At 44.4% G+C, this 22,859-nt stretch overlaps 1 protein-coding gene across 1 annotated transcript in view; it reads left to right on the forward strand.

Moving 5' to 3' along the window:
* Positions 1-528: 528 nt before the first annotated feature.
* Positions 529-22,859, forward strand: part of NFAT5 (nuclear factor of activated T cells 5) — a 72,630-nt gene continuing 50,299 nt past the window's right edge. Inside the window, exon 1 of the mRNA XM_075511158.1 lies at positions 529-954. Coding sequence (XP_075367273.1) covers positions 882-954 — 73 coding nt within the window. The 5' untranslated portion in view covers positions 529-881. The remainder of the gene's footprint in view (positions 955-22,859) is intronic.

Here is a 22,859-nt window from a genome sequence, read left to right on the forward strand (position 1 = left end):
CGGCGTGCCCCTCGCCTCTGCCAACCCCAGGCGAGGAAGGCAGCGCCGAGCACTCGCCCACGACGGCCCCGGGGCCACCACCGCGCCCCGGCTGCGCTTCGGGGAGGGCCCCCGCTGCGGTCGGACCGCCCTGTGGGCAAAACGGTCCTCGGGGCCTGCTTCGCAGCCGCCGGCCACGGTCCCCCGAGCCGCCCCTCGCCTCGCACGCACACACCACAGCCTGCGGCCGCGGGAGCTGGAGGCCACCCGGAGCTCGCCCCGGGGCCGCGGCCGGGCTCCCCTCAGCGCCGAGAGCTCCCCTGAGGGGCCGCCCCCCCGCCCCCTTCTAGAGCCTTCCGCGCCCCCCGCCACCGCGGCGGCTCTTCCGGCCGGCGGCCCCCCCGCCCTCCGCCTCCCGCCGCGCTCCTCCCCCTCCCGCATGCGCGCCGCGGCCCTGGCGGCGGCGGCCGGGGGAGCGCGGCCGCGGGCCCCTCCGCGCAGGCGCGCAGAGCCCGGCCGGCGGGCTGTTCCGTCGCCTCGTCTCCCCGCCCGCCGGGGCGCATGCGCGAGCCGGCGGCGCTGGGGTTCCTTGTCTGCGCCCCCTCCCCGGCGCCCGCGCAGGCGCAGAGCGGTAACGGAGGGGGCGGTCGGGCGCGTTCCGTTGGCAGCAGCCGGTTCCTGTCAGCGGCGGCGGGTGGCGGTGCCCGGTCCCGACGGCGAGCGGAGCCCCCGGCCTGGCCCGACCCGGCCCGATTCGCGGCCCCGACGTGCGGAGCGCCGCGCTCTCGCCTGCCGGTGTCTCCCCTCCCCACCCCGGGGCGGCGGAGGCAGCAGCGCCCCCCTCCCGGCCCGGCCCCCTCCTCCCGCCGCCCCCCTCGCCCCTGCCGGGCCGCGGAGCTGCGATGCCCTCGGACTTCATCTCTCTGCTCAGCGCCGACCTCGACCTCGAGTCCCCCAAGTCCCTCTACTCCAAGGGTGAGTGTGCCACCGGGCCGGGGAGGCGGGGCCGCGGGGGGGGGCCGCCGTGCCCGCGCCGTTAACCGTCGCTAACGGCCGGCCCTGCCGCCCGGGCCCGCGCGTCGGGCCGCCCCCCCCCGCTCCCTCTCCCCCCCCCTCCCCCCCTCCTGGGGCCGGCGGGGAGCGTTGCCCGCCCCGAGGGCCCCCCCGCCCCGCCGCCGGCCTGCGGGCCGCGCCGGGATGCTCGGCCGCCGGCGCCCCGCCGCGAGGGGCCCCGCCGCCCGCGCTGGGGCTGAGCCCGGCTCCCCCGGCCGCATTCCTGGCCCGGCCGCGGCGGCCTCAAGAATGTGTCCCGACAGGTTCCTGCGCTCGGGGCCCGGCGGCGGCCCCCGCGGGAGCGGCACTGCGGCGGGGGGCTGCGCGGCCGCGCCGCGAGGCTCCTGCCCTCCCTGCCTGCCTGCCGGTGCCGGGCCGGGAATGCGGCTGCGGCCCCGCTGGCCGCCCTGTTTACCTCGCCGTTCGGCGGCGCATCCGCAGGGATGCGGGCCGAGCCCCGCCGGAGCCCGGCGCTGCCCGGGGGGCGGACGCTTCGGAAGGGAGTTGGGAGCGCGAAGTAACGGGGCCCGGGGAGTACGGGCGGCTCGGGATTACCGGAAAGCCGCTGGTTAAGTTTCTCGGAAGAGGGTTTCGGTGGAACAAGCGGCCTCGGAGAGGACGTGAACGCTCCGGTTTGGGTTAGAGACTGGCAAAGGGGCCGAGGAGTGGAGGGCTGGTTTCAGCACGGCGGTGGGTGACGGTGCCGGGGGGTTCAGACGTCTCCGGGCGGGAGCTCCATACACCGGGGTCTGGGGAGGGAGCAGGGAGGAAACCGGCATCGCTGGTTTGTGGGAAGTGGAGACCAAGAGAGAATGTGGGGAATGCTGAAAGTAAACGGACTGAACGCCTGTTTTCATAATATCTGAATTTCAGTGTCGACAAGTGCACGGCAACACGGGTACGTCTGTCAGGACAAACGTTATGTACTACGCAAGTTCTTGCCTCGTTTTCTCTTATTTAAAAGGCTTGAAAGTCACTACTAGTAGTTTGTTGCACATAGTAGTTTGCCAACAGTACAACGGAGGGGGAGCAATTCTGGGGGTGTATGAGAAAAGAAATGAAAAGTCTTTTATTACCCTGAAGTGAAGGTAGCCAATCAGAGTTTAATATTATTACAGGAAAGATTAAATTTTTTTGGGGGAATTTTTCGAGTTAATTGTAATATGCTCATTAACTCTGAGTTGCGTGTTGTTAGTGCTGAAGCTAAAAGAAATACAAAGACTTTAACAAGTCAAAGCACATCTTTAGAGCTCACAAACTGCCCAAAGTCATTGTCTCCCTGTTTAGCAATCTTAAAGTTATCACCGGTGTATAACAGCTTGCAGATTTTTTTATAAAGATGTCACTAACAGGGGTTTAAGGCTCTCCCGTTACCGAACACATACATATTCCCCTTGGTTTCAGTCCTAGTGAGGGCCATAAAAGGGAAAGAGTACTTGGAAACAGGGCAGTTCTAATTAAAAAATACAGGTGATAAAACCCCATCAAAATTTTCATTTCTTGTACCGGAAATTTGAAAAGCGTGCACTGTTAAAGTGATTTGGAAAACATTTAAAATAAAAAGGTTCCATGTAAGTTGCAAAATTTCTTCAAGGACTCATGCTTAATTGACCAGAACTTTTGAACTCGCCAGTCGTACTGTGAATTCTCAAAATTTTTCATTTTTTTATATTTAATGGAATGGCTGAGTGCCTGTTTCAGGTAGGAAAAGGATCTCGCCTGATTAATCAAGAGTATTTTTTCTTCCAGTGGCATTGACATGTGCTCAGAGCTAGAAAAGGTCTAGAGAAGGATGCTTGATGCTTAGGGGTGGCCATAGTGAGCTTCTTGATCCAAATAACATGGCATGTGATAGAGGTGTATAAAGCAGTGAATGGTTCTAGAGAGGTTAAAGCAAGGTTTGCTTTTCCTATTTTTGTCGTAGTAAAAGATCAAGGAGATGTTAAGTTGAAATGCAATTTAATTTAAATTAAAATTTAGAACAAGTGAACATACTTTTACAGAATGAATAATTAAGTCATCCTCTTTGCTGTGAGGTATATTAGTATGATTTTTAGCTGGATTTGGGAAAAGGTATTAGTGGTTCTACGATTAATCGGAGCGCACTTCAGTGTGCCCTTTTTTTTTTTTTTTCCTAGATAGATACAGATGAACTTATCCTGTGGACAAATGCTCTGGATCAGAGTATGAATACAACTGATGAGATAAAGGGAAAGGTCTGAACACAGTGAGAAAGCCACAAATATGCATTTGTGATGAGGGTGTGTTAGGAGCATGTAGTTTCTCATAACTGCTCTCCTTTTAGAACTACTGCTACCCCGCAGTTTGGAATCCAGCTCGCAGGTTGAATTGGGGCCAGTAACTTTTCCTCTGAATTGCATTCCTGTGTGCGCGTCGGGATGGTTGCGGTTGAATGATACCGGTCTTGTAAGTTTGTCGATGGTGATCACTGTGGTGTTTTGGAAATACAAAGATTATGAAAGTGAGAGAAGCTGTAAGGTTGGGGTGGTCTTGGGAGTAACTGAGGTTTTCTGACACACACGCTTTAGTTTATTGAAATTAAAGTGGAGGAGTCTTGTGTACTGATGAAAATGTACTTGCCTGCTCTTGAAAGTGGAGTTATGTTTGAAAACGCAGTGAATCAAGACACAGCTAATGCTAGTGTGCTGTTTTTATGGTATAGTTTGTCCCGTTCTCCAGACAGACCAAGTTATGTCATCAGTCTGTCCCCGCGCTATGTGTTAAGGTTTTGGCTTGCATGGCCGTTTCAGTTAAGGTTTTTGTTTTTGTATTCCTTTAAAACTGTTAAGCAAAACTTGTAAAAGCACCCAAACCTAAGGTGAAATGGCAATACAGGTAAAGGGAGAGTCATTAACTTAAAATGTGACCTGATAATTCGTTTGAGTTATTTCTTTTCATTTATGCATAGCTTGGGAAAGAGAATATTTTTCTTTGAGTATCTAAATACTTTATCTTCCAGTTTTTCCTCTTGTAGGTGTGGTTTGATGAGCAGTTCCAGCCAGTACGAATTCCCACGTGCTGAGTTAAAGCAGTCTTGTCCCCTATCTTTTCCTCGCTGCTCTGCTCATGCCAACACTTACGTGGCCGCGCAGGGAACTGCATTGGGGAACTGATCATGTCAAAATTAACTCAGCTTTTCCCTATTCCTTCTCACCCTGCCCCCCAACAACAAAAAGGAGAAGGGGAAGAGAAATGCTGATTTTTAACTAGGTGAGTATCCTGGTCATGTTTGCTGTGGGTCTTTGTGAATGGCTTGTGCTGACTCAAGGAAAGGACATGTGAAAACTAGCAGTGGGGAAGGGTGGGACTATTTCTTTCAGCAGCAGTGCCAGCTTATATTGGCTGATATGATGGTGAAACCGTGCTTGAGTTGCAGGCCTCTAGAATATGACTGGTCATAGCTGTTAAAAAAGTGCGAAGTGTTGATTCCAGGGCCTGTTGCCGAAGCGCATCCCCACAGCTCCTGAGGAGCTGACTTGCACTAAGGACTAAAACATGTCTTTTTATGTATAATCAATATTAAAAAAAGGTGTATGCTTTGTGACCGTTGCAGAAGGATGGTATCTCCTAATAAGAAGATAATGGACACGCACGAAAGTATATGCATTTTTGAATGCTGAAAATGTTTAGAATGTTTCATTCCATCTTTACATAACATACTGTCCTTTTTGAAATAAAACAACCCAAATGTGCATACAAATTAGTAATGTAGTAGAAGAATCACTGGAGCATGAAACCTAGAACCTTGAGGCTAGTTGTTCTGTGGTTGGATATCATATGCAACATTCAACTATAGCAAAGTTAGCTATTCATTGTAAACAGGCAGAGGTGAAAAGCTGTGATTAAAGTAGTTCGTCAAATGTCAGGTACTAAATCCGAACTGATGAAATGTGTGATTAATTTAGCTAATACATTCATTTTGAACAATTACAAAGTAACATGTTCTAATAAAGTTGCATTTTTGCACTGCAGCGAGTATGATCAGAACTTTCTATTAATTTCCCCCCCTAATTTTGCTTTACATAGCTGAGTAACTGTAAAACTGTGAGACTTTCTGGAACTTGGAAGCAACAGGAAAAATTGTAGTAGTCTGCTAAATAGCTCTTCTGCCCTAAAAATGTCATATAGTCAAAACTCAATTTTCCTCCATGCTTAAATGTTAAATGACAGTAATCTACTTGTGTTCACTGACAATTACTGATACAACACTTAAGTTATTGTCTTAAGTTATTGTGTTAAGTTATTGTCTTAAGTTATTGTGTGGATATTTCTGCTTGCTGATACGCTTTAGAGGAAGACACTCTTTCCCAATACTTTCTTTCCTCCCACCTTAGTCTTTCCGGCTCATCGCATTCTTCGATGCGAGGTTATGCCACTCGGCATCCCTTATATTTTGTTTGGTTCTGGAAAGTTCTTTGTGCAGTTTTGACAATTGTGCTAATAGAGGCGTAGGGGAACATGACCTACTAATACAAACACGTGGGTTTTGGTGATTCCCCCACCCGGACTTTTTTCTTTCCATGATCCAAGGGATAACTCTAGTAAGACAGTGACTGAATTATCAAAGAGGGATGGAACAGATGCTTTATAAAAATAGTAAGAGCCTGCTTTTAGTTCTGAACTTTACTACTAGTACTAGCAGGTTTTAGGAATAGAAATAAGACTTAGGTTCTTTTTGTAGCTTACAGAAGGTGCCGTGCTGGACAAGCAGTGCTGTACGTTATGTCAGGGACGGACTGCGTACATCCGCATGGTGCAGCTCTTCCAGCTGCCCTCAGGGCATTCCGACTTAAGTCAGCTGAAATGGATTCTACCAAAGTCCCTTAAATTCTGTGTCAGCCTTGTAAATGTCCATTTCTACTTTGAATGTTACTAGCTTATTGGCTTTAAAAACAGAACTAGGGAATATGTTGCCGCAAGATGATTATGTGTGGTGCTGGGGTGGGGGGAGGATTTTGAATTCGCAGCTTTTCACACTGTAATTTGAATATTCCAGTGACAGTGCTGTTTAAACAGACCCTTTTCCCTGCCGTCTGTTCTCACCCATGTACTGTTCTCTGAATTGTGCCAGCACAATTGTTTTTTTGTGGCTGCAAGATGAATGGGATTAGGAAACCAATCTAGAATGAGTATATTGTACTTTTGATAGGACTTTCTAACATTGTTCCTCTCCCTGGTCTAGTTTACTGTGCAGCTGCACAAGTAGTGGTGTCAGGACAAGAAAGGGGGTATCGAGGACTGGGATTAAATGGTGGAGGAGGTAGCAGATGAGGTAGGACTGCTAAACTGGCTCTGCCACGGAAGGAAATGCTCCTCACATTGTGCCTTCTGTTGCATTTGCTGTGCCTGTGCTCTTGTGCTGAGACCAGGAAAGCCAGGCTTCCTGCCTGGGCTGGTTTCTTGGGGATCGGCGAGGGAATCCATTTCTGGAGCTCGGGAGGCCGGGCAGGATGCCGCAGCACCTCTCCTGCTGCAGGTGTGGATGGAAGAGTGTGAGACTGTGTTCCTGCCTTAGGTTCTCCAGTGCTTGCCTCTTTGAATCTGGGTGTAAATGTGTGGTGTGGATCAAGGAGTAGGAGAAATTAAGAGGAATTAAGTAAGCTTTTTCTTTAGTTCTAAGACTAGTTGGATTTTTTACGTTGTCAATTTTACTTGTTTTGGATACTTTACATAGTTCTATGAAAGTTGTAGATTTCTATTAGAGAATCTCCATACATTGCCCAATTCTCTTGTCCCGTTTCAATTTAGATATTAAAAGAAACTGTAATTGGAGAGAATATATTTCAGTCCCATGGAAGGATTTGAATATTGCAGTGAGAAGCTTGAATTTGACTTGATTTTGTGAGATCTCAGTATGAGCATGGCAAGTGCCGCAGCAATCCGTTTCACAAGGAGACGGGCTCTGGTGCTTCGGCAGCCGGGCTGCTCCTGGAGGAGGGGAGCTGTGGAGGCCTGCAGGCCGTGAACGCGTGGTTCCCTGTGATCAGATGTGTTGGGTTCAGCTGCCTTCTACTTGCAAAGTCAAATGGGTACGTTTTATTACGTTGGCTTTTAATTCAGCAATGTTGGAGGGTTCTCAGGGACCCAGAGGTTGGAAAACTGTCTTAAGTTATTGTGCAGATATTTCTGCTTGCTGATACGCTTTAGAGGAAGACACTCTTTCCCAATACATTCTTTCCTCCCACCTTAGTCTTTCCGGCTCATCGCATTCTTCGATGCGAGGTTATGCCACTCGGCATCCCTTATATTTTGTTTGGTTCTGGAAAGTTCTTTGTGCAGTTTTGACAGTTGTGCTAATAGAGATCTGATAATCTTTAGAATATGAAAATGTTAGGAGTCAAGAGTACCTGTACTTCAATTAGTTCAGGACCTGCGTATTTGAAATCCATTATAGCTGCTCATAAGGGGAATCCACAGGATACCGTTGTTCAGTATAGTCAAGGAGTAAATTTTTTATCATGTTTTCCAGACTGTAGGTTAAGATTTTTCAATTTTTATAAAGCATCTGATCTTTATTTATAAGTTTTCAACAGCATGGTTACTTTTTGTTGGGGTCTGTTGACTAAAAATGGTGGTCAGGTGGAGCCTTGATCTGATTTTTGCACTGGTACACAGATTACTTAGTTTTATGTGGAAATGTGCTTCTTTTGAGTTGGAGAAAATGAAAGAGAAATAATGCTTTCTTTTGTACAAAAAGGCAATGGCCTGAACTCATTCTGAAGTTTAGATACGCTGGTAAACCCTAGCAGGAATTGATGAGTGGCCAAAGTGCAGGTGAAGTAAGGTGTGTGGTCATGTCTGCGCAGTTTATCACCTCTGTTATCTTCTCTGTGTTTATGTAAAGAGTAAACTGATGAGGTTGAATATTCAGACAAGTTTTGGCTTTCTCGTCAGCAAGTACAGCAATTATTTTAGAAACTGACTGAAATGAACTCTCAGATCTAACTTTGAACTGTGTTGTAACAGCGGATTCTAATGGGCACATAGTAAAATCTTAAGTAACTGCTATTTCCAAAAGCACGCAGTGCTTTAGCAGTGTTTGAAATGTTAATGCTCACCATCAGTTACGTTATAACTTGTGTGGTTCCGAGCGATCTGTGTGGTGAATATCACCGCATCAGACTAAGAGGAATGTTTTCACTGTTTACATAAATATGCTGTGAAGAATCGTTCTCCAATTCCCCTTGATTACTCGTCCCTCCAGCAGTTGGAAAGCTTTTACAGTTGCTTTGTAAATAATTAGAAAGTATTTTGGGTCACCGTACAAAGTTTATAAAACTAATGCACTATGCCAAAGTAATGCAAAGCTTTGATACTAAAAGCAGATTGGAGTTGTGGTGAAGTTCAGGCTGTTTGGCAAACAAAAGGAAGATGGATAGCAGTTCCTATTAATGCCCAGACAAGATGAAGCGTATAGGAAAGACAGAGACTTAAAGATAGTAATAAAAAATTTTCAAATGTTGGAGTTCCACTCCCGTTCAGAAAACCTGACGTTACAAGCCAGTTGTTTCAGTCTGTCATTGTCTAAAGGCCTGACTTTTTTTTTTTTTTTGGTACAGATTCACTCAGCAGAAGAATCTGTAAGTTTTGATAGTAGCACTACAGAGTGGTTGAAAAAAAATAAGCTGCAGAGTTCAGTAGCTTCTATTAACTATGACGGTTTCTGTTTTCTTGTGCGTAGGGGAACATGACCTACTAATACAACTATTAACTGATAGTGGTCATGCAAGCTGCTTCGTAAAGTGGGGCAGGAAGATGTGAGTTGTAAGTGACAATCTGCCTCCGTTCAAATTACATTCCACTTCCCTCAGTGCTTGTCCTCGGAGTGCTGATGGCAGCAGCGGCTCCCTCTGAGCCGCAGGCCGTAGCAGAACTCATGCCAAGCAGCACCGCACGTCTATACTTCTGCGTAACACCAGTCCCACCAACAACGCACGTTCCACCATTTGTGTATGTCTGTCTTTGCGGTGAGGTTCCTTTGTATGTATGCGTGTATGTGCTTAACTATTTGGGGTATAACAGAAGTCTCTAGAATCTTACTCAGTTCTTTCTTTGACTCTTGGTTAGTTTTTGGGTTCAGCAAGAAATTCTGCAGTCCAATTGTATACTTGGTCAAGAAACATTTCTTGTCTTCCACTTCAAGTTTACTCTCTCTTCAGTTTAATGTTGGGAATGAGGAGGTCTCTTGGTTTAAAATATTTAAGTATGTTTTTGTTTCTTAGGCGGGGGGGAAGGTGGCCTAGCTTGGAATATGTATGAAAGCAGATTTACTGAGGAACTGATAATTACAGTTCCTAATAGGCTTGGTTATATCTCATAATTAAATGCTACAGACCCCAGGAATCTGATTTAGGTTAAACTTCTGAAAACAATCGGATGTCCCAGTTGTGCAGGGGGTGGGAGAGGAGCAGGGTGAGTACTTGTGGAGGCAGTGCCAGCTTTCGGTCCCACAGTCGTTGGAGTTGGCAGGGACCTCTTGAGATCATCTAATCCAAACCCCGGCTTAAGCTGTGCCAGCTAGAGCAGTTATCCAACGGGACACAGTCCCAGGCAATGGCCTGTCGTCATAGATGGAGACTCCACAACCTTTCCAGCCAACCTGTGCCAGTGTCTGGCTACCTTCATGGTTAAGATAATTAAGATGGAATTTAATGTGTTTTGATTGGTGCCCATTGCCTCTTGTCCTGTCACTGGGTGCTGCTGAGAAGAGCCTCTCAGTCCCTCCCATCAGGTGTTTATACACGTGGATAAGATCCCCCTACGCCTTCTCTTCTCTAGGCTGAACAGTTTCAGCTCTCTCGGCCTCTCCTTGTGTGAAAGATACTCCAGGCCCTTCATCTTTGTGGCCCTAAATGCAAGTCAGTTTGTGAGTTCTGAACAGCTTTTACTGTCATTGGGACGGTTGTGAGCTCCCACATCAGAAATTCTCATGTCTAGTGTTATGTTGCAGTCATTTTCTTATTGAGGCACTAAGTCAGATTTTTCCTTTTGGATATAGCTGTTTATTTTCCTGAAATCTGTAGGAAACGTGCACTGAGATTTTGTGTTCTATTATGAGTTTTGCTGAGGATACCTACCAGGTTCAAAACCTGTTGGGAGATGTGACTGCCACGTTGCTCCCTTAAACAAGTGTAACCCCCTTTCTTATCAAGAGCCTGTTCCTTTGAAAGTGACTTTCTGGGCATTCCTGGAGTTCTGTGCTCCAGGCACACTTGGCACGTTCAGCCGTTTTAAACTCTTCTCTGCATTTGTTAGTGATGGAGAAAGAACTTCCCTCATCTCTCGTCTGTAAGTATATTTGTGTAAGTATGATCAGTGCCCTTCCCTAGCCTGTGTGCAGATTTCATTTGGGAGTAAATCTTATTTTCTTTTAGGGCATCTCAATTCTAGACAGGGCCACCTGCCTCGCCTTGAAACTTGAACCGCACCTGGAATGGAGTTGCTGTTTAATCAGATGGGGAAATAATTTGGTTTCTTATTTTGTGGCCTGAAAGGATTCAGTTTAAGCTTCAGTAATTCAGTTAAGTTCTTTGCTGCCACTTAAGTAAAAAAAGTGCTTTTGGAGGTGTGGTAGCAAGGAAGGGATTATGTTGTTCAGAGTAAATTTAAGTACTCCTTGCCGTGCAGGTATTTCGGTACATTAATACAATAGCAAAATAATTCATTTAGGAAGATTACTATCTTTCTGCACCTGAGCCAAGGAGTCTACAGGCTTTATTTTTACTGAATTCAGCTTTTAGACATAGAGGAAAGATGGCTGAAGCACTCTGGGCATTTGAAACAAACACTTTATATAGTGGGATACTAGTTACCTGTTGAAGAAACGTGTGAGTACAAGTGTTTTTTTCCCCCTTAGAAGTCCAGTAAGGAAAGACAATTTAATTGAGCCGAAGAGATCTTTAAGTATAACAGCATATGACTTTTGAGAAGCTGGTCAGAGCAGACTATAATAGCTTGGTTTATTGGGGAGTGCGGTGGGATAGTCTTAGACAAGGGATGTTGGAATCCCAGAAGACTTTTGACAGGTACGCTGTATCCATCCAGATACAATCTTCATCTGCATGCTTGCCAATTATCCCTGTGAACTCTAACCCTTGGGGGACTCGTCTTCCATTCTGTTGTCTTTCCTTGAATCAATGTCAAGCTTTAGCACAAACAAGGTGCCACACAGTTTAACTGTAGGTACAAAACTGAAGAAGATTTCAATGAAGGGGATAGGAGTATGAAAGCCATGAATGGTATAGCACAGATAAATAGGCTGTGCTTAGTAGTTATTTTTCATGACTTCAGAGATAGGAGACACACAATGCAATGACCAGGCAGCAAGCTAAAACAAAAGACAGATTTTTTTTTTTCTTGTTTTTTCTTTTTTCTGTACACCATTTTATTGTGGAAACAATTGACAATTGTTTTGGGTGGTAAAAGGATAAATGATTCAAGAAGCTGTTAGATTCACACAGGATTTATCTGTTTAGGGAAGCCTGTAAGCTAGGGAGTTAGTCTGTAGCCGACTGTCAGAATTTGGAAGGTATTCTAATAGAAAGACTCTTCTAAACTTACTGGTTCTTGTAAACCTTTCCCTATAGCTTGCTGCTATCAGAGAAAAGATATGGGCTAATCAATATTTAGTTTGATTTGTTACGACCATCCTTAACTTTGATGTAACTTGGCAGTTCCAGAGCAGTTACACCACTGATTCTTTCCTTGCTGCTCTCCCTCCGATTCTGTTGGGGTTTTAGCTCTCCAATACAGAAAGGAATCTTTTATTCATGTTTTGCCATTAAATAGTAGGCTTAGGTTCCCACTTGTCTCCTGAGAGTCATGTGTGAACATATTTGGGGAAGAACTTGCTTAATAGTTTCAAAACCTGTTTTTACAAACAACTTGCATCTTTATTTCCGTGAGGAGTTCCTTCCAGGTGCAGTGTTTATCACACAGGTTTGCCTGTGGTTGAGTATGCATCTCATTAGTTGCATCTATCTCTGTCTGCAGTCTAAGGGAGGCTTGGTGTGTATCAGCAGCACTGCTTGTTAGAAAGAACAAAGGGCTTGTAGATGTAGAGCCTGAGCTGGATGAAAGCTTACTTTGAACAAATGCTGTCCATAACACATCCTTCTGCTGTATCATTCAGGCTCACTAAAAAGGATTTTATTTATAATCTTCTTTTTCTCTTTCCTCTTCCAGCACGAGCGTGTTCAGAGTAGGTGCTGTTAGTGCAAAACGTGACAGAAAGCTGAGCAGGCAAGCTGGGACTCGTGTGCCGTGCTCCGAGATGCCTTGTGACTGTATGAAATGTGTGTGAAGCATCCAGGCTGTCTCTCATTGCTTTCAATGTTTTTTAACACTGATGCAGTTTTACCTCCTAATCTGGGATCTTGCGATACCAGAGAGAGAAGTTGGTGAGATACAAGAGTCTTGGGCTCCATCGCTTTCACACAACATGTCTTTCACGTACCTGATCAGTTCATTAGAAGTTATGTTACGGATGTCAGACTTTCAGCAGAGCTTTCTTTTAACTGTGCCAAGGAGTATTGTTTGTTAAATGTTACTTCATGTTTGTTTTTAAAAATCATGTTTATCATCAAACATAGTACTTGAAATATAACTAGAAACCAAAATGATGGTAGGAAGCATAAATATTTCTCAGTTTTGGGGAATGATGAAAGAAAATACCTTTTAATGTCAGTATCTTACTAAAATAAGTAAAGGGAGGGAGATGTGAAGATGGTTTGTGGACTCAAGAGGCTAGGCATCATGCTAGGAGTTACTAGGACATGTCAAGTCTCCTGAACATAGCCTCTATACCCAGGTTTATAATAAAATAGTGAATCCGAGAGACGGCTGCAGTGTATTGAAAGTCTGTCTGAATACCTGTATGCTTTTATTCTTCAAGGTCAAATATCATGGTATGGCCTCAAAAGAAAAAGGTGCATATATTTTTCATTGCTGGTGTTGCATTTCTCGTTCTACAGCAAATGTAAGAGATGGCAAAAATAACGCTATCGGAAAAAATTGTGCAAAGCTGAAAAGGTGGAGAAACATTGTTCTGAGACAATAGTAAATGGAGGGTCAGGTGGACTTCTGTGTGTCTCTGCGTTCGGATGGTGTGTTGCACCTGCGGAACTGGCATAACTGGCTGGAGCACCTGATTACCGCTGTGTTTCTGGTGAACTTTGATTTTTGAAACAATAGGAGTGTTTTAAAGTGGTTGATAAATAGCTATTATTAATATTTTTTTGGCCATACTGTATTTGGGTTTCTTTGAGCATTTGAGAAATGAAGTCGTAGTGACAGAATGTGAAGATGGGGAGAAAACCAACTGTCCTTAAAATGCAGTTTAGTATAGAATCACAAGTAAAGAAAGGCCATAGTTACAATGACTGTATATAACAGTGTTATATGGCAAAATGAGGTTGTTTGAATTCCTTAATTGAGTTTTCATACCTATCATATTTGGATTCTTTCCAAACATAAGCTTAGCTCGGTTTCTTGCATTCTGGAAGACTAAAACATGGCAACATTGGATTTATTTCTTTTTTAATTCTTAAGGTATTGTGAACGGATTTTTTTTTTTTAATTCCCCCCCCCCCCCCCCCATTTTGGGTTGTTTACGAGATAAATGTGCATCTTTAAATACTACTCCTCATATGTGTTAAAGCCTTTCAGGTACGTTGCTGAAGGGTTTAACTGTTCAGCGGAGCAGTACCCTGTATGTTCATGGACGTGCAGTTCTGTCGGGCCATAGCTGCTCTGCCTTGTCCACTGGGGTATTTTGGTGTACCTTTTGAGTTCTCGGGTTTTTGTCTGGAGTTTACAACTGCGTAGGATAGACTTTTCAGTAAGTCATTAGCGGTCTATTTCTTGAAGTGACAATTACTAAATAATGTTGTTCTCTCTTCCTGAGATGTGTAAAATTGGATGCAAACAAGACACAGGATTTATACTGTCTGTCTACATTTACAAAAGTACTCTTTGAGCTGTGAATGGGGATGACTGAAACACCGCCAGGAAAGCTTTATTTGATATTTGGATGAATGCCATAAATAGAATTCGGCTAACACATGCCTTTGTCAGTTGTTGAAATTCAACTTTAAAAGGATTAATTTCTCAACCCTACCCTGCTGCGCAGAATCCTGAATATTGAGATTAATATTCAGCTTTTCTGAAGGTTAGTGGAATACTGCAGTAACTGATTTTTGTTCAGTTAGGAATTGCTTGCAAAATTACCTTTTTAATACTAGCATTTTTGGTACTAATACTTATGCTTTAAAAAAATGCAAGAAACAACTTTTAGCTTTCATTTTTATTTTTAAGTACAAGAAATAATGATATTACAGTTGTGATAAAATCTTAATGACTTTGGTGATTAATAATATATTACTGATCATCTTTCTTTAACATAGAAGTGGCTGTCTTTCAGCAAACTCTTCTCTCTTCTTCACGAACATACTATGGCATGCATTTCAGTGTTGGAGTAGCAGCATTTGCAGGCAAGATTTGGATTTTACAGTGTCCAGTGCTACAAGATGAACACAGAGTGCTCAGATCCACTGCTTATTCTTCAGAGTGGAGCTGCACTGACATAAACTTTTTAATCACCAAGTTTTCTAGTGCAGGCAGAACTGTGGCATCTGCCTTTCCCTATGTGCTCATGAATCATGTTGATTTAGGGTTTGCTTCTTTTGTCTGAAGCCAGAGGGAACTGGAAGGAAGGTTTTCTGTTTGGCTGTGTAAAACATCCTTGTATACACTGCAGTTTCTTTGAAAACCTGCCACTGTTGCTGTAGCAGCAATATAGTTCTGCCAGTATTGACAATAGCAGGAGCACTGGCGGGAAGACTTGCTTCCAGTCTTTTACTGCTTTACCATCCACAGATACTCTGAATACAGCGTGGCAGATGGAGAGAGGGGGAATAGCACTCTATAGTTTGTTTCCACTGCCTTTTCTTTAGAGGTTGCGACTGAAATGACGGCATCAGTACAATGTCAGGAAGCATGCCGAGTGTCTTGCTGACATACATTCATTTGAGAGCTGTGTGAAAAATAGCGGTCCAGGTAGTGTTGGGGAGCTTATTCAGGATACGTTAATGTGTACAGGAACACGAGGAAATAGTCTTTACGTATTTTAGGCTACACTGTCAATTTGAACTGAGTCCTATGTTTAATCACATTATTCTGAGACGTACTCGAAGACGTGAAAGAAAAGTGTTGTTATAGTAAGTGTTACCTAGTGGGTTGAGCACTGGACTGCAGCCTGGGTAAGAGCGACTTGATGGTGTCCTGCTGGTGGCTGGCTGGGGAGCCTTCTGAGTGATGGTCCTCCCACGGCTCGGTTTCTGCAGTTGCAAAAATAGGAGTAGTCAGACTGAGAACTTTGTGAAATGTTTAAGGTGTCCACATCGAGACTGGTAAGTACTATATTGTGTCTCTTGCTCAGCTTCACTAAGTATAGGCTTTTTCTTGCTCTTTGGCTTTTGCCATGCAGTTATGCAACAAATATCTGTCATTCTTTGAGCAGTTGCTGCATTTCATCTATTCTTACGTATGCTCAAGTAGGGTCTTCCCTTCTTGCTCTGCATGAAACAAACCTGTCTTCAGGGCTCTTTGCCTCATTTTTAACTGCTGCTAAGCAAGCCTGTGTTAAGTCTACTGAAGTTGCAAAGATGTTAGGAAATACAGAAACTGTGATAGTCTGTAATATCATAAATCTTCTTTTGACAGATACAGAACAAAAGCCGATTTACTCTTTGTCATCTGTTCTTTCCTTCTTCCAGATCTTTTTTGTAACTATCATACAAAATCTCTGCTGTACCTTAAGCAGAGCTGCATTGTCTGGAGTTGTGGGTGATTCTCACTTCCGCGAGTGAGAGTTTGGATCTCCTACGGAGTACTCAGAAAAGCCAACCAACCAAACCAAAAAGAAAGGGGAAAAAAAAAAAAAACCAACCCAAACCCCCAACAACGACAAAACCACAGTCTGTAGTAGAAAGTACTTTAGTGGTCACAGATCCGTCTGGCCTGTGCCTCTCTCGGTCTGTTTCTGTTCTGGTTTTATGCACTACGCTCTCTGTCTTTCTTCTACTTGCCTTTCTCAGACTCTCAAAGCTTCCTCTGTTGAGCTTCTTACTGAGTCCGTTATCCTGCTTTGGCATCCCGTCTATGCAGTCCCTGTTCCTATGCTCTGTGCCAGCCCCCTTATCAGCGTGCCGTCTCATGGAGTAACAATTCTTAAAATATTCCACTGGCTATGTACAAATTCTGTTTCATTTGCACAAAGGTAGAGGTGTGCATTCTCAATGTGGCTGTAGTAATGTTTCATCTTGCTAACTCAGAGGACAAAAAAGCAATAGACTGTCTGTATTTTCACTGCAGAATTTACTCCAATGGGTCCTGATGTTACTTCTCCCAGTTCAGCCTAGGATGAGGTGAGAGCAGTCACTACGCCATGTAACGTGGGGTTTCTGTATTGGTTCTAATGCCTCGTATACTTTTGGGTGGCCTAAGGTTTCTGAAACGTATCCTCTATTCTCTGTGCTGCAATAACGGAACTTGTTCAGTAAATCCCTTTCCTGGGATCTGCAGAAGGACTTGTTTGTCCTTGGTAGTGTATGGAGGGAGCTGTGGGGAGGGCTAAGAACTGGAGGGCTCATCAGCTGGCTCTTACAGGTTTTTCCTGAGAGGCGGAATAGTTTGCTTCAAAGTATTCCCACACCCAAGCTTTTGTATACAGAAAAATCCATGAGGGTCACGTGACACTAACATTTTGCAACAAAGCAAGGCTTTGATTAGATGTTGAATATTTAGAGCTGATGTAACGCTCCCCCTGTCGTCCCCCCCCATCATTCTTTAAAAACTCTTTGTGAACTAAGCTATTGTGGTGGAATCGGTGGCATACAATAAACTTAACCACTAAACTATATTGTTTATCATAGACACTGGACTTCTGAGTAGAATAGAACTTCAAGTTAAACAAACAAACCACAAGGTCTTCCGGCAGATTCGGAGGCCTAGATTTTTCAGGTGTAGAGTAGATTTTGATTTTAGCATCTCTTACCCACAAAGGTTTTTGAAAGATACTCATGTTGCATATATAGTTTTATTAAAATGCAGCTACCTTTGGAGTGAGGAGTGACAGTCAGGCCCTTGGTTGATGTTTTGAACCTTGGTAATACAGGTTTAGCCCAAAACTGTGTTTTAACGTGAACTGGTTAGCATCATAGAATCTTTATACATGTGTGTATGGGTACTCTGAACTAGAATTTTGTATGCTCAGCTGGGGATGTGGTGGAATATGGACACCGTTATTTTTTCCTTTATAGAGTTTCTTTAGTTTGCTGAGTATGTGTGCTCCACTTTACTTTTCTCACCTACCTCCCCTGTAGCAGAGGCTACTTGCAGGTTCATGTATTTCTAATTGTTTTTTAATCTTAGTTCCGTATAAACAACTGTCTTTGCCTGTTTGCTTGCTTGTTTTTTTGATCAGCTTAGAGTACATCATTAGAAAAGATTTCTGCTTGGGTGCTGCCAGCTGATTAGAAGAGTACACCAAGGTTTTGTCTAATCTCTGGTGTGACTGTCATGTGCTGCAGCAAGGAAATGGCTTTGGAAGAAGCAGCCAAATCTGTACGGGTATTAAAACATGTTGAGGAGACTGGTATCAGTGGGGATCAAATGGGCAGCCATTCAGCACAGGGAGCTTATTAAAAGACAAGGATTAACTTTGCTGTTGTTCAAGAGGTCATAGAAGTGGTAAGGGATTTCCAGGATGTACCTACCCTTAAAGGCAAAAAATGCCAGCTGCAAGTGGAAAATGCCCTGTCTCTGCCTCTACTGCAAACAATTTGGCTGGTCCTCGTCATCACTCTTTTATTGATCGTGCTCTCCTGCGTGATTGCCTTTTGAGCAGGAAAGCTGTCGTTACCTTTTAGTCTAGGGGTGGGGATAAAAGTATGCTGCTGAAGAAGCCCCCAGCGTTAGTGGGGGTGAAGTCACAGGAACAGATCACCATGGTGGAACAGACAAAGGTGGGCTGGGGGAGAGCTGGGGCTGTATTTCAATGACCTCCTCAAGGCTGGGCCTGGGCAACAACCTGGAGAAGTGGCATTGAAGTAGGAGTTGAAGCTGCAGCCAGGTTAAGTGGTGTCTGACATCTTTGTTGTTAAGAGGAAAACTGTAGCAAAAAACCAGATTTTCCACATCATGATCAGAAATTGATTTAGAGGCTATTATGTGCAGCGGAAGGATGGCTTCAGCTAAAGGCAGAAGCAATACTTCTTTCCTGGGTTCCTTTTTTTGTGTTCTTAACTACGCCTTGTCAAAAATAAACTTGAAATAGCGGGGAAATGTTTGCAGGTTAACTGGTTATTCTACCGAATTTACATTGATTACTTAAAAAAAAAACAAACGAGGGAGGGGGAATTACATGCCTAGAAAGCAGAAATGGCTGTCTTACTGCACATTGCTCCCTTAGTTCTGTAGCAGGATTCTGTGGACCTGTAGCAGTCCGGAGCAGCTTTTCGGATGGTGATACCAGTCTCCCTCTGCGTTAGCTATGGCCTCGTTTGCTAGTAGGTCAGGGCAAAGTTCTCCATCAAGTTCATAACTTGGCTTCCGTGCGTGGAAGTTCTGGGTGGCATGGCTTTGCTTCTGGTACAGAATAGCAAAGTGTGAGGAAATCAGTGGTGTATCTAAAGAGCATTGTATAACGTTTAAGGCATTTTGTGGTACAGACAAAACGAGGATGTCTGCATTCATCATGGATGAGCCCGCTGTTGCTTTTAAACACTGGAAACTGGTATTCTCATCTGTTTTCTGTATCTTCTGTGCTCCCAGCATCACGAAGTGCTGAGTTACAAGAAGCAGCTCTTTGGTCAACCAACCAGAAGGATCTCAGTTAAATATGTTGGTAGGCTAAGAAAGCCTCACAAAAGTTTGAGAAGGACAGACAAGTTCTTTTGTAACATCATGAGCCAGTCCCGGCACAGTGCGAGTTAACGAGGCACTAAATTACTAGAAATTGCAGTTCTTAATCTGTATAGCTGAAATTCCTATGTAGATGCAACTGAAAAGTCATTCAAGATTCATGAAATGTGAATAGCTGCAGAAGAGTCTTGCAAGTGCTGCGTGTGATGGAATACTGGATCCATGTGTACTTGATTTGCTGCATTACAGCTAAACTGATTATTTGCGACTACTTTCATTAGCTGTTTTGGGGAGACTACTTCTCTTTCCTCTTCGTGCCTTCTGTCCTCTTGAAGTGACACCATCTATCTCCGTTTCAGTGTTAACTTGTGTTATTTAACAAGAGACCTTTTACTGGCAAGTGGCTTCCGTTGTGACCATAGGAGGCTACCTGAAATTCTGAAGTAAGAATTCTCCTTTTTCGTTACGAAGGAGAGCACTCTCCATGGTGAGAATACATACGCTTTGGAAAAAGCGAGGCTTCCTTTGGGCCATGTTCAAAGCTGCAGTGCCTTCTCACAGAATCTTACAGTTGTCTTAGCACTCCCAAACAGGAAGCAGTTGTGTTCCCTTTGCGTCCATAAGCTTAGCTGCTATCTTCCTAAGAATAAAGTCTAAATGGAATCGCAGTTTCCTAGTTAGTAAGGAGGAACCTAACGTTGCTGGTCACAAGGCATGGTGTGTTTCTGAAGGTCCTTTGATATTGTGATGATGAGAATGGTTTAAAAGTTTTAGTATTTTGTGGTGGTGGGGAAAGGCTAGAGTACTTAGATTCTTCTGTAAGCCCAAATGCCTGTAATGTAGTCTGGTTAGTCTGCGTGTAGAAATCTAAAAACATTCCTACAAAAGGGGCAACTGTATGTGTGCCCTAAGGTGAAGTGAGTAAAATAGGAGGAGAAGGAGCACTTACAAATGTCAGTTTGCCATTGTGAAGCACCAGCCTCTTGCACTTCCGCTGCAATATCATCAGATCAGCTTCACCCACCGTTTCCTACCTTCTCCACGTTACTTTGCCTAAATCTTTCTGAGGCCTCTCCTCTCTCTCCCTCAAAGACAGAGGTCCTGTCACCAGCTGCTGTGACTGTTCCCGATACGTGCTGACCCAAGGATATATTTTTGTGCAGACTGGTAATGCATCCAACCCTTTCGCAGATAGCTTTTGTTCAGTTCTTTTAAATTAAAAGAACTGATTGCAGTTATGTGTAGCAGTTGATACTCGGTGAGCATCCCTTCTAGCAGTGTTGTATATTCTTTTGTGTATCTTCAGGATTTGTTGCTGCTCTTGCAGGTCTTTGGGAGAAGTGGTGGTGAATACCTTTTCACCTGAGACTGGATGCTGGCTCGGTTCCCGCTGATAGCTGAGTGTACTGGAGTGCTTATCGTTCGGCTCGGGTGCGCCGTTTTTGATGTGCTGCAATAACAAGCAAGTCTGGTATCACATTACTTGATTATTTTTCATTAATATTTCAATTCTGAATGTTTTGTGTAGTTTCAAGCAGTACAGTAACAAAATCTTGTCCTCCCCAGATTGACAATTTTGCAGCGTTGGATATTGACCTAATGTGTGATGCTGTTCTGCTCAGTATAGCCACGTGAAATACAATTTTCTGAACTGTCAGTATAAGTCGCAGGAAGATCAAAGTTAGAAGCAGCTGATCTCAGATGAGAGATTATAGGGGTAGGATAATCGGATAAAGGGCAGTTGAAGAAATTTGACACTTCACATGCTTTTTGTAAATCTGCCAGTCCCCGTGTGTCCTTGATTTCAGTAGTAGAATTTGCGAAGCCTGGGTTCCTCTAGTTAGTCTAGTTGAGGGATTTTGAGGGAAGATAGGAGATTCAGGAGTTTATTGTAAATAGGATGTCTAAAAACTGATGAGATGAATGCAGGTGAAGGTGCGTATGTGGAAATGGGTGTGTGCGACTCTTGGCTGATCATTAGTATTTTGTTACTTTGTGTGTTATCTTGTTTATATTTCATAATAACAGTATTCCTGAAATGCATGTTCCTCTCTTCCTATATGGAGAAGGAAAATGTGTTCGGGGAGATGTTGGGTATACATGGAGGTGTTTCTAGAAAAAGCTCAGAAACTTGAGATCAAGTAATATATTGGTCAAGGGGATTTGAAATCAGCAGTAAGTTACAAGAGACTTTGTGCTGTCAGCCGGCTGAAACTTGACTGTTGATTGAACACAATGGCTGCTGAAAACAGGAATTCTGTCTACGTGTTTTTCTTGCTGATCAGGTAGAAATACGTAATGATGCTGAATTTTTAGTTTTGCCTTCAAATGCAATACTGCATTTACATAACAGCCTTTTCTTTTTTGTGGGTGTTTCCCACATGAATGAATGTAAAATTATAGCAGAGAATTTCCTATACTCAGGGTCTGTGTGTGCGCGCACACGTGTGTAAAACGTGGTGATGGAGGTGAGCTGATCAGTAGGGGAGGGAGCTTTAGCTATTTAAATATGATATCAGGCAAGGAGGGAAACTATATTCTCTGGGGAAGAATTAGTTTCCTTGTGACAACTCTAACCTTTCTGGAATTTGCCAGTTTTTGCTTTAATGCTATTTATAGTGCAGCATATATAAACATTGGCCTGTGTTTAGGTGAAAACACAAAGTTTCATTTGAAGTCTGATTTGTAAAGAGCAGGTTTGTTGCAGCAAGCTTTCTTAAAGGTACCCAAACAATTTCAGATTCCTCAGAGGAGTGTTGAAATGATAGCTCCTAGTAATCCAGTTCAGTGAAGGTGTGTTTTAGACTATGAAGCTACATCTGTTCTGAAGAAAAGCCAGGAGGTTTTTTTTTTTTTTTTTTTTTTTAAAGTTTGGATTTGACCTTAAACTTCTGCTATGTGTTCATCGAATCACTGAATGGTTTGGGTTGGAAGGGACCTTTAAAGGTCATCTAGTCCAACGCCCCTGCCATGAGCAGGGACATCTTCAACTACACCAGGTTGCTCAGAGCCCCGTCCAGCCTGGCCTTGAACGTTTCCAGGGATGGGGCATCCACCACCTCTCTGGGCAACCGGGGCCAGGGTTTCACCACCCTCATCATAAAAAATTTCTTCCTTAGATCTAGTCTGAATCTCCCCTCTTCTAGTTCAAAACCATTACCCCGTGTCCTATCGCTACAGGCCCTGCTGATAGACTGTCCCCATCTTTCTTATAAGCCCCCTTTAAGTACTGAAAGGCCGCAAGAAGGCCTCCCCGGAGCCTTCTCTTCTCCAGGCTGAACAACCCCGACTGTCTCAGCCTGTCCTCATAGCAGAGGTGTTCAGCCCTCTGATCATTTTTGTGGCCCTCGTCTGGACCTGCTCCAGCAGGTCCATGTCTTTCCTGTGCTGTGTTAATCCCATGGTTTTGATCTCTTTTCCTCCTCGTGTGTTACCCAGTAGACCTCCCATGTTTTCCCTCACTCCTGTTTGGGACTTTCTTACGTGGTATTTCTCGCACTGCTGGGAGGGAAGTTATGGGGAACCATGAGAGCAAAAGGGGGAGGTGGGCCTGGAAGAACTGAGATGGCAGAGGAGGTGTTGATGGTGGCCAAGGCTGCGCTATTTGTTCTGAACCTTCATGGTGCTGTTTGTTCTCCTCTTCCACCACATCTGAGTTCTCTCGGCTGCACCTCACAGTGACTTCCTAATAGCAGTGTTCCCTTCCCTCCTAATAGCTTGCGCTGTCCTCGCCTATTTAGAACCGTCAAGGCTAATGCCAGCTTCTTTTCCAAGTGTAGGGCTCATCTTCCATTTTAGGTGTGGTATCCAAGTGTATCGGGATAAAATTGGGTGTCGTATTTTAGACCATGTTTCAAGTAGTTTGGTCTTTTTTCAATGAAGCA

This window comes from Mycteria americana, chromosome 8 (genome assembly GCF_035582795.1).
Source record: "Mycteria americana isolate JAX WOST 10 ecotype Jacksonville Zoo and Gardens chromosome 8, USCA_MyAme_1.0, whole genome shotgun sequence".
Lineage (NCBI taxonomy): Eukaryota > Metazoa > Chordata > Aves > Ciconiiformes > Ciconiidae > Mycteria > Mycteria americana.